The 12,474-nt window shown below is 38.6% G+C and overlaps 1 protein-coding gene across 2 annotated transcripts in view; it reads right to left on the bottom strand.

Annotated features, from left to right (window-relative positions):
- Positions 1-12,474, bottom strand: part of CRYBG3 (crystallin beta-gamma domain containing 3) — a 99,402-nt gene that overhangs the window by 78,326 nt on the left and 8,602 nt on the right. For both annotated transcript variants that reach the window (XM_051608926.1, XM_051608927.1), the window contains exon 2: positions 4,670-4,748. In XM_051608926.1, the coding sequence (XP_051464886.1) occupies positions 4,670-4,748 (79 nt within the window). The remainder of the gene's footprint in view (positions 1-4,669; positions 4,749-12,474) is intronic.

Here is a 12,474-nt window from a genome sequence, read left to right as displayed (position 1 = left end):
CTCACCAGCCACCAGCACTGCTCTCCTCCCTCTCTGCTAGCTCTGCTCAGGTGTTCTGTTGATTCTTTTGTATGTTAATTGCTGAGGTGCATCTATTGTCCCTTTAATGGCTCCTTGGCTGGTTTTGGGCCAGGGGGTGCTTCTCAGCTTCTTACTGGAGCCACCCCTGGGGCCCTTCCCCTGCTACCAAAAAACCCACCAAACCAGAACAGGCAACCTGTTCCAATATCTGACCACCCTTTATGGTAAAGGGCAGAAAAAAAAAGGGGGGGGGGGGAAGTGAAAAAAAAATCTCATAGGTGACTGGAATCTCCCATGTTCCAACTTCCACCCGTTGTCTCTTGTTCTGTTTGTTGCAACTCCAAAAAGAATCTTGCTCCATCTTACCACGTAATTGCAGTCCTTGCCATCAAATTTTCATACTGTGTCTACTGTTTAAATACAGCCATCTTTATGTTACCTTGAAATGCAATTAATGTGAGAAAGCAGGGCTACAGAACAGTCTCTTCTCCTTGTTCACAGTCTACAAGAGTACTTGTCAGAGGACAATTAGCAACAGGCTTAATTTGTGGCAAGGAAGCTTTAGAGGGGATGTTAAGAAAAAGACTTTCTAATTATAAGCTTTATGAAATAGGTCTGGTTGAAGTTGCAGAGATCTTAGAGAACTTAATCCCTGGAGGTCTTTCAAAACAAGTTAGACAAACTTCTATTGGTATGACATAGATACAGAGATCTCCCCTTGGGGCTGAGGAGGGACTAGATACTCTTTGCAGTATTTTCTGCCCCTGTGTTTTCTATGAGGGTTGAGACTGCCGCCAGTTAATCCAGGCGACCGCCACCCCACCTTGAGCCTATGGGCCAAATGACAAAATAGTTAATGCTACTAAAATACTGAAGTCTAAATGATGTATTTGGTACACCGCATTTGCACCTACTTTTTCCAAGTTTTGTATTTGCCTGACAGAGCTCACATAGTAGTTCCTGTGCTGAGGTGCTTAAGGATTTCTTCCTAATCAGTTAGGGAGAACGTGCCATTTCCTCCATGCACTGCTACAGGAGGGATATGTGGGGACGATCAGCAGGCAAGTGAATTTGCCTACACCATCACGGCAAAGCCTTCAGGTGGATGAGAGCCTCAGACAGGGCATGCCTGGGATCCAAGCCATCTACTACTACTGAATCTAGCCCAAGCACCTCTCAAAGCTGCTACCACTGCAGTACGGTTAAATGGGTGGGAACCAGGTTACACTTGCAGCATGAGCATGTCCAGTAAGTGACACGTGATTTCTTCAAACCTGTACTAATAGAACGTTCTCCAGCACATGGCTCACTACAGTAGCAGTGTTAGGTTATTTGGCAGATGTTCCATGTAATTTATTTAATGCCTATGTCCTAGCTGTAAACATCTGTTTTAAGGGCACTACCAAAAGCTGTGAATGATTCTTTCACATATTTTTGCAGGAAGCACTGCTGCAATATGCTTTTCTTAAAAACAAAACAAAAGTACTTGTAGTGCTAAAAGTGAGGTTAATTATATACTAATGTGTACAGGACATTATGCAATGCTGGTACTACGAACACTAAATGTGAAGTTCAAGAACTGTTTACATCCACACAACCATCTGTTCAACAGTCACATTGCTCAAATGTAGCATTTACTCAGAAGGAACGCTGCTTACACCTCTAATTCAAAGAAACAGAACCAAAGCAAAATTTGTCAGCACATAGTGGTGGTGTACTTTCTGACAATTAATTATAGACATGGCAAATACATTTCAGTAATATTTTCTCAAAAGTGATTAAATGATTATTGATAAAGTAACCTCAGCACAGAAAAGTTAGGCTTCATGTTGTCATACAATGAGTATTAAAGCATCTCTTCCTCCCTCTATGAGCTAAATATTTAATCACAGGGAAAAAAATAGCAGGGGTAAAGTACAGAGCTGGTAACTGAAGTGCTCACAAGAGCCAAAGAGCTACTGTACATAGCTCAGCACATTTCCTAGCTCCACTCACCCTCTCAGCTATAATTTAGATGTCCAACCTTTGCTGTTAAATCAGAGACTTTAGAGTTCCCCCGCTATTTTGCCTCTGGCTTATTATAGACAAAATCACAGTATCTAAGTCTGCATGTAAGACTATGAGAAACATGACAGCTTGTTAACTTGGTGACAGACAGACCCAATACAGCTGCAAGTTTTAGTTACCATTCACCTGAATGCCTAGGTAGAAGCACAGTTCAGAGACATGGACACATATGGGCACCTGCCCAAAGCCAATCCATATAGGAATATAGATTTAGACATTCCTCACAAAGTACGCTTTCCATAACAACAAAATATTTTTTTTCAGCCCACGGTAACCTTGATGTCTCAATGAATAAAACTGGAATGTCTTTCAATGCTATCCGTTTTATTTTTCAAATGAGACAGTCTCAGTTCTCTCCAACTGCATTCTAGTCATCTCTGCACAAGATATTATTTTGGCCAGTGTCAGGCACTTGACAGTGTGTTGTTATCAAAATCTAAATGTGTGTTGGAAAGAGCAGTGGTAGGAAAAAAAAAAAAGTATTTTCCTCACAAAAAAACCCAAAAGGGATGGGGGAGAGCGGAGTGGTCAGCAGTAGAACATAAATACTTTCTCCACCTCCTCTGAATCAGTTTTTACTATCTAGTTGTCAATTCAGTGCACACAGGATATAAAATTCAAGTTCTAAAAGTACTTGTTACTATGCATATGAAAATATTTGAGTGTATCAGAGATTTTTGATCAGCTTAAAAAAGAGGTAAGTTAGACAGGAAGTACTCAGTACAGTTGAACAGCCACCATATTCTAGTAATATGAAAACAGCACCTTTCTCATGAAGCCTATACAAACATAAAGTATTATTTCAGAGACCATGTAATGTACACTGTAACACTTTAGGCTTCTAAACATAGATGAAAGACAATATAATTAAAAAAAATATGGGAAAACAAAGAAAACAAATCTGGTATTTGAAACAAAACTTTACAGCATTAATATTGGCACCAACACCAATATTATAGTAACACAAGTTCTGAATAAAGACTTTACTGCTATGAATTTAGATTCAGCAGGAAAGATTCTGAAGTAATCAGATTTACTTTTTGGCAAGGAAGAGATACTCTTAGGTAACTTAAACCTGCTATGCTCCCTTTGCTCCACCTGCTCATTCCTCAAGACCTAGCCCTCTTCATACTTCCTTTTAAGTAATCCCTGGTGCCAAAGTCCTGTGCCCACATGCTAAATGATTCCTCTTTCTCAGTCAAAAACTTCCCCAAAAGGAAAGTATGTTAGATCAGTAACATTTTCTAAACCAGAAGAAAATTATACACACACATATATATAATTTATTTATTTTTTTAAGGCAGAAAAATTGTTTCTATTGTAGTAGAATCTCTTTTGGTTTACCAGAATCCTTTATGCCTATATTTCAAGGCATTAAATCAATAGTCCATTATTGTTACTAGCAGGAAGGCATTCAGTGACTTTTCTTAAGAGCTCAGAACTGACAGGTTTGGCCTTGAATCCACAGGGATCCAAACAAACGTCATCACATTGTTTCCCACCTGATGTAGAAGAACTGCACTCACCATGGAATTCTTCTTGAGCTAATAACCCTGTTGGACTGAACTGGATCTTTGTTGCAGCAACTGCTTTGTTTCTTGACCTCTGGCAAACCCCAAATAAATGGTCTCTCAACACTGTAGACTCAACTATACAGAGAGTGTAAGCCACACAAGAAGATGAGCACTTCCTGCTCCAAACCCATTAGTGGTCCATAAATGCAACACAGGATAGAAATCTCAGATTCAATGTGTTAAGAAGCCTACTGCATCCTCAAATAAATCTAGCAGACCAGTCAAGGCCCTTTTGGGGAAGTAACCACAATATTATCTATATTAAACTAAAACTACTAGGAAAAGGAAAGAAAAAACAAGCCAAAGTGCTTAGTGAATTAATCACTAAAATGGCTCCGTGAACGGCATGATTTGACAGCAGCAAAGACGGCTGTTACCACCGAGCCCTGTCCTGTACTTAAGTATATATATTTGACTAAATCTAAACCCAACTTTATGGCCAACCACCACTTCGTGCCAGGTGACACAGAAGAAAGCCCTGATCACAAAGAAACGTGCCTTTTTTTTTTGCAAGAAAAAATGCTTACAGGATGAGACAAGCCTGATTAACAGGGATCACACTGGTGAAGAACAGCCAAGATACAGACAAATTTCAGCAGAAAGATCTTACAGTGCTCTGGTGGGCAATCACTGGACCTTCAGCAGGCAGCCAAAGAGTTGCTGGTCAGATATTAATAAATTCTATAGAATTAGCACTTTAGAGGAATGTCTGAAACCATTAGGAGATAAAAATACTATCTTCCTTCTTCACTGGCTAGCTTCTTTGCTTCTTTTACTTCTTTAATGTAAGTAAAGATGTGAATTCTGTCAGAATGTGAAGCACTGACAGTCTCTGTGTTTTCTGCATGTGTACCACTACCCTGGCATAACATATAGTAACGCAGCACACAGCAACCAGATGCTACATTGCAGTGCAGGGATACATCCAACATCAGAACACTAGCAAGTAGTCACAAGCAGAGGTGGCAGGCTTAATTCAATTGAGAAACAGTAAATAAAAATCATACCTTCAAATGTGCAGGCAGAGTTGTGCTTTCCTTTTGGTTGCTCTTTATATTTATGGCTTCATTCCCTTTGTTTTCAGAACTGAAAAACAAACATTTTTTAATACTGACGGCTTGCATTATTCAATTCTGAAAGCCAACACAGTCTCATTCAATTTAAATACAAGACAGCATTAACTTAAATTGATAGAACGTTTTCCAAACGATAGCCCATATTCTGAACGTATTGCAACTGAAAAAGCCATGACCCATTAAGCCAAAGATGGAGGCAAAATGCCTGTTCACCTCATAGAGTTTTCAAACTCTAGTATTCAGATATGTCACACAGCATTTCAGCTCTTCCAACTGAAAAAAAAACCCAAGCTTTCTGTGCACAATGCATTACTTTCTGTTGGAAAAATTATACTACAGTTGATCAATCATCCACTACAGCAACATTCCTTGCCATAGTACTATCTACCTGGCAGCTAGAATGTACCCCAAGGTCCTTTATACTGATGACTGTGATCAACTGCAGCATCCTCAGGGCAGATGGAATCATCACAAATTGCAAATACCAGATTTAACAAATCTTCACGGAACATACCTAACCAGGGTGTTGTGCAGGCAAATTAAGAAAAAAATTAGAAAGGGGACAACAACAGGCATATTGTTATTACCAAGGCAACACCCCTGTTCAATTTTAGAAGTTCTAAATCCAAAGTAGTGTACGGACTTATTGCCAATTTACTTTGGTCAAAATTTTCATCAGAGCCCCAACCTGGAATGAGAGGAACCATGCCCTGCTGCCCGAGATTCTTAAAACTATCTTCAAGCGCAATGCAGTAGAGAACATTTTAATGAAAACCCGCACACTACATGCAACTTAAAAGCAAAAACATATCAAGGAAAACATTAAAGGATGTTAACGACAGACATCACTTCCTGCATTGCATATCATAAGCTGAAGAAAAAGAACTTTGTACCAATACATCCTGTGAGAAATGCTCAGTACTGCAATCAAGTGACAATCACTTCAAAAACTCTTCATCAATTTGAGAAATCTAGCTTTGCTATTGACAAATGCACAAGCCCTTATTTCTGAATTCGTATGAAGAAATTAATTAAATGCTGTTTTAATAAAAATAATTTTAAAAATTGTTTGCATTTTGGTGACATCCTGCCAGGATTTAAAAGGATTTAGACCTGTCAATACTCCTCCTACTACAGTCTGTTAACCACAGGTAAGCAAGTCTCAATAAGACTTCAGAAAATCTATGCTTTCTTCCTATTGTGGATTAGGCATTCAAGTTAGATATAGGTTGATATAAACACAAAACAAAGAAGCCAGTCTGACTAAACATTAGAGTCCTTCTCAGTAGCTCAGAGACAACATTCCCTATTAAAAAAAAAAAGCGAAGAGCTGGTAACTCCTGCAATTAAGTTTAAGATCTGTCAGAGCTTTTTAGAGACATCAAAACAGAAAAGAAAAGCTCCTTCCTCTCTTTTATAGACCCTCTTCAAGTTGAAAACCGTGTACTCTCAGATGACCTCAGGTAATCTTTCATAATACATTTGTAAACACAAAGATGCTTTTTTCAAGAAGAGCATCAGACAAAGTCTTGGCTGTTCTTTGCCTCCCTGTAAGCCAGAGCAGATAAATTCTATCCTATTTATTTTTTTGCTGTTAATGTGTTTCATGAAGGAGATGTCCCAATCACTTCTGGACAGTCTAGCACACCAACAGAAGTGCTTCTTAGTATGTAACTTATTTTTCCCCTCCTATTTAAAAAAAAACACAACAAAACAAAACAAACAGCCTTCTCAGATCTGCATAGCTTTTCCTGATGCTGATACACTTGACATGAACAGGAATTCCCTGTACTTAATAGCAGAATAATGAGGTTCATCTCCACCAGACATTCTTCCTGGCTTCAGGATATCTCTCTTTGTGGAACTGGTCTGCAAACCACAAATAAGATCCTTGCTTTTCTTAAGTATTGCCAGCACAAATTACCAGTATCCTTTATAATTTTGTTTCACTCATATTCTTCCCTTCACAAGTTTTTTCCCAAAACTTTTTTTCACTTTTCTACTTCTTATTTGCATTTTAAATATATGCCTGTGTGGCTTTATTTGAGCCAGCCAGGCTTGGACAGATAGCTATGAAATTCCATCATTTACATTCCAAAACTGAAAGAATGCAGTTCAGCAGATAAGCATCTTGAAATCAAAACAAAAAAAAAAGTATCAAAACTTTACTTCCCAGCATAAAATAAATCTAAACCTTGAAGCAATTCCCAAAACCCTTTCATGGTTTATATTCTAGTGTTTCTACATTCTACCTTTTGCTTTAGGGTGTAGTTTCTCAACATGCTGACTTCATCAGCAGAACCAGCTTTAGAAATTTCCACACCTTCCTCCTCAACCTAAGCTACCTCTTTCAACCCTTAACTCAGCCAAGCAGGGCTCTCAGTAAGGCCATGGTCTTGGATAAAATCAAGGGGGGAGCAGAAATTTCTATGAAGAAAAACTCAGCTAGTGATCCAATTTACAGTGCAGTGATTTGCACCAGCCTGATCGAATGGGTAACAAGTGCCTAAGACAGGAGCAAACAAGCAGCCACCACCGCAGCCTACTTCACAGCAGCCACTTCTTGTGAACCTCTTCTACCCTTAGACAGGGCCCAGTTTTAAATGGATCTTTGACTGAAACCCAATTACTCGCACTGAATGAAGTTTACAGCACAAAAGCTCACTCTGCTGGAAACAGGGCTCTTGGATTATTTAGGATAAAATTGTTTTAAACGTTTTCCTTCAACAAGTCAAGATTACCTTCTACAGCCTAAACACCACAGACAGTAGCTGGTGCCATGGTATGTACTTGGGACTGGAGGACGGACTGGCAACTGCCCACTGGGCTCAAACAGTGCAGCTTACCACTACCCACAAGCAGCCCGCAGCAATTTTTAGGGCTTTCCCCTTTCTAATCATCAATCACCCTGCAAACAGTCACTAATCACAATTTTGTAACACTGTACAGTATTTTCCCCACAAATGGTCTGAACAGGAAAATAAAGCAGCGAAGTTCATAGGCTCACGCACTCCCTGCTAAAAAAAATGCCACAGTGAAACGAATGCAATTATGCCACCCATTGTTATGTTGTAACATATGTCCATGTTGTACATGAGTCTATATTCAAAGATTCAGTTAACATAATCATTAAGCTACACCATTTAAAATTAATATTAATTCATGGAAATAAGACATGTAGAGTTTATGCTAAAAATTACCCTTTCCTGATTTTTTTTTATATGCCCATGCTATCCTACTGTTAGCTCCTAGATGTTCTATTTCCGAGAACTGTATTCTAAGGGGGTTCATATATTTATTCTTTTTTCTTCAGGAAAAACTCTGCAATTAAATATTGTTAGAAATATTGCCTTCATAGCTACATGAATTCTTACACTGAATTCTTACACCTTTGCTAAAAACCAGAATCAGACTGGTAGAATGTACAGGTTCACCATGAAATAGGGATCCTCCCCCCTCCATTTGGCCTACAGATGTAGCATTAAAGTTTGGCTCCACAGATCCTTGCTTTAAACTTTTCCAGAGTGGCACATTTTTGGAGTGCTTTGCCATGGCAGGTACTAAGCATGCTGTCTCCAGTGCACCACATCTAAAGTTAGGCTTGTGCTTAACCACCCACAGGGCTTTGCTTGATCAGCCAGACAGCATTTCAGCACTTGATAAATTAGGGAGATCAATCTCATGGGTCTTCAACTCTATGCTTCACAAACTACTGTTGTTACATTATAAACCCAACAACAGGACTCTACTAACCCAAGTTTTGAATCTACTTTGTACTTGCATTTGAGAAGTGAAAGAGCAAAGCATGATCCTAGGAATACAGAAAATACCTCTGCCCCCTCAAGTTGTTTCCATGGACTTCTTAACTAAATAGGCAGTCATTTACAAATTGTCACAACCGCTTTTTCCATATATAGGCAGACATTACTTTATTGTATAGATTTATTAAAAAAGTATGGAAAGATTAAATAATGCCCTAAGTAATAAAAACAGTGGCAAAATTAAGACTACAAATCAAGCCTCTTGGCTACTTCTCAAATACATAATCTATTGCCTTTCAGCTGCAATTTCTGCCAGAGACCCCTTTTTCTCTTACCTATTAGTGAATTCAACATGGATGGGTTAATTTTCAGCAAAGGCAGAGGGACCTCTTCTCTTTGACTGTCTTGCTGCTCTTCCCTTGACTGTCTTGCTAGCATGCCTAATCTGATTAGCATCACTCCTATTCTTTAAATAATCAAGGTTAAATTCAAGTTACAAAAGATCTTGTTCTTTATCTTTTGTACAAACCTTTCTTTGTGTGATTTTCTAATACTTTCTGTTCCTCTGCTGCTGAAAATCTGTTTTGACCTCTCTGTAATACTTGGGCAGGTGGTGTCTGAATAAGAAGTGGATTTGTGATCCAAGTTTTTAATCATTACACTTATGCAAGAAAGGTTAGAGATGGTTATGTGGCAGACAAATGTTCATATTCTACATTGCTGCTCACACAAAAAGTAGACAACGTATAAACAGAAGTACTCAAACTCAGGTTAGTTAATACACATGAGGGATTACAAGTTGAGAAAAAAATAAATTTAATGGAGCACATTTAAGCACGGATTGTGAGCTCTTTTCCAACTGCCTCTAAAAACAGAACAAGATTATTGCATTCACATCTTCAAAGGGCCTTCATGGCATCTCCGTATGGTGTGAGAAGCCTGCTTCCTCCATCTTCATCCTTCGTAACATTCCCTAGGAACTTGCAAATTAAAAGCCCATCCCCTCCTTCCTTTATTAATCTACTCCACCCATGTTATGCACATAGCAGATTGTGAATGTGTTGTGTCAGATAAAAAATACATAAGCTACAGGCAACATGCAAGTGCAATAAAACACAAACACGCAAGTTTTCATGAGACTGACCAGAACCAGAGCTCACCAAACTGAAAGTAACTGCTCTGACATTTTAGGCTTCTTTTACAAGGAGAAAGTACAGGCTGATGATTGCTGTTTGGGACAGCGGAAATTAATGAGCAGTCTCTTAAGGAAACAGGGACAGCTGGCTAAAGCTCAACTCACACAGGGCTGCGACAGCACTTCTGGATGTTGACCCTCCCTCCTTCTCCTACTGCTTAGAAGCAAAGTCTCTTCCAATGCAGCTCCAACATTTACTTCTTGTGCAGCCCAGATTCTGCCAGATGGGTGAATGATCTATAATTTTGCCATCTCCCTCTCTTCAGCGACAGATGACTTGCTTAATAGTCAAACGCCCTTTGCTACTTCCATTAGGCTAGCATTACTTCTTTTTAAGTGGTCTTCTCTTCAGGCTACCTCAGAAACCATTTAGCAACATCATACAATGACTTGTAATGGTAAGAGAACAAGCAATACCTAACCTAAAAGATGGTCCACGATGCCAAGAGGCAAAAAGCTTCTACATCTGGTTTTAGTGACACAATGCTAATAAACTAAGCCTGACCTACACATTTATCTATCTATCCATCCAGGTCTCATGATAGCACTCGTGACATTTCCTTCCCAGTATTTTCTAAACAGTTTTCCTCAAGACAATGTGTTTTTTTGGGGATTGCTGATGCAATTCACTATCTGCTGGAGTCCTCACTTAGGCTATTAAAAGTTTCAGGTTTCCTTTCTTGCTAGTTTCTGTATTTCATCATTCTGGGGTGTAATGCCAGTTCCTGATCCCTGCCTTTTTTCTCTCTCTGTACAAAACTAATGCTCCTCTCTGGGAAGCAACATCTCATTTGCTTTTGATGTCATGACTTCTCAATTTTACCTAGTGCCGACACAGTGATACATTTAGTGATGACCTTTCAGAAGGATATTCCAACAGAGGAACAAGAGAGACTGCTAGCAAGGATCTTATCACCTAGTACTTTAAAAATCCATCTGTGTGAGTACCTCCCTGAATAATGTAGATGAGTGAAAAACCACATGACTAATAATGTTATCAAATATAGATGTGGCAAGACCAAAATCTCCATGAAGTTTCAGCACATTACAGGGACTCTCAAACCACATCCACAGACTAGTAGTAATGAAACTTTTATCATACATCTGCAAACAGCTGTAGGTTAGCTAGTACTTGTTTCTTCTTTGTTCCAGTTTCCAAACAGTAATTAAAAAGACAACTGCTAAAAATACAGACCTTTTGAGTCCTATTTTTGTGTACATATCAGTTGCCCTACTCACCATGCAGACCCTTATGATTACTGAAGATGGCCTCCTGCATAATCTAGATAATGAAATTTCACCAAGGGGTGAAGCCTTTTAACACCTGACCAAAAGATACAAGTTTTGATTGAAAAAAATCAAATACTAGAATCTACCACATTTGTAAGTAAGATTTTTCCATGTAAACTGCTTCTAAATTCACTATTTAAAATTAGGCTTACTAGCCTGATTTGTCAAGCCTCATCTCTCACCTGCGAGATCAACCTACATCTATGTGAGACAGATCACAAAGGCTTCAGGTTCAAATAGCTTCTTATAGTCACGAGTCTTCTATAACACAAAGCACTTGCAGTTACACACCTTGAAGCAGTCATTTTTCAAAGTGTAACCCTCTAATTTCAAAACATTCCCTTAGACAAACTAAACACTATTGAGCTACTTAATTTTCTTCTGCAAGGGAAGTTTTCCAGACATCAAATTATCCTGGAGGTCTTCTCAGAGCCTTTTTGTTAGCATCCTTTTTATAGTAAATTGTGGACACCACAACGAGACCAAGTACTCTAGTAACAAAAATTCATCCACAGAATACATGTACTTTGTTATTTATACATCTGAGAAGTACATTTTCTCTCCAAGCCACCAATTTGCTTTGGCAGCTCATGTTCAACTGTCAATTGTGGCAACTTTAGTCTGCTTTTAATGTCATCTACATGGTGGTGATTCCTGTACTTTTTGCTCTAGTCATCTGCAAACTTCACATGCCACAATTTTGTCCTCTTTGAAATGATCTGCAAAGATATTAAATAGATTTTGTTAAGTCCTTTTAATTTTCTTCAAGTACATCAAGTAGAAAATGATTTCCCACATCTGGTCTTTTTGTATCCCTCTGTATGTCAATTCTTAGCCCACTGCCATTGCACTTGCCAGTATTTTAATTGGAGCACCAGCACTAAGGCAGATGCCTTTAAGTGTCTAAGGATACTCTCAGCAGTTTGTTCAACTGAATCTGTAATCTCATAAAAATACTGAGTTTGATAATTCCCACCCTCCAGTGATCGACATCATGTTTATTAACTTGCCTTGGTAAATCAACTTTTCTGTCTTTCCCCTTTAATCCAACCAAATATAATGGATTCAAAAGTGAAATACCAACACCTTACTCTAGATACTAATGTCACACTTGTGAAGCCACTCGTGTGCTGTGCAGACAGGACTATCAAAACATGATCTATGAAAAGAAGTCAGACAATTATTTAAGAGTCAAACTTTTGGCATGTATATTGAACAAAATAAGCAAGGGTACACTAAACATTTGTTAAATTAATCAAAAGGAAAATATTACTGTAAAGCCCAATGGCTGTAACACGTGCCTTAGATTTGTGAGGAAATACCAAGATTCATAAAAACTGCCTTCTGCATCAAACAACTGCATCAAACAATATTTTAAGAGAAAAAAAATATACTAGCATATTAACAGAAAATAGTAATGAATAAAGAGCTCTTTTCTCTGTTCCCTCCCCCGCAAATAGCATATTGCCCTTTTTGAAAAGCTTCAAAAT

The sequence above is a fragment of the Apus apus genome, chromosome 1 (assembly GCF_020740795.1).
Source record: "Apus apus isolate bApuApu2 chromosome 1, bApuApu2.pri.cur, whole genome shotgun sequence".
Taxonomy (NCBI): Eukaryota; Metazoa; Chordata; class Aves; order Apodiformes; family Apodidae; genus Apus; species Apus apus.
Note: the sequence above shows the minus strand (reverse complement) of the source record. Positions and strands in the feature narration are given on the sequence as shown.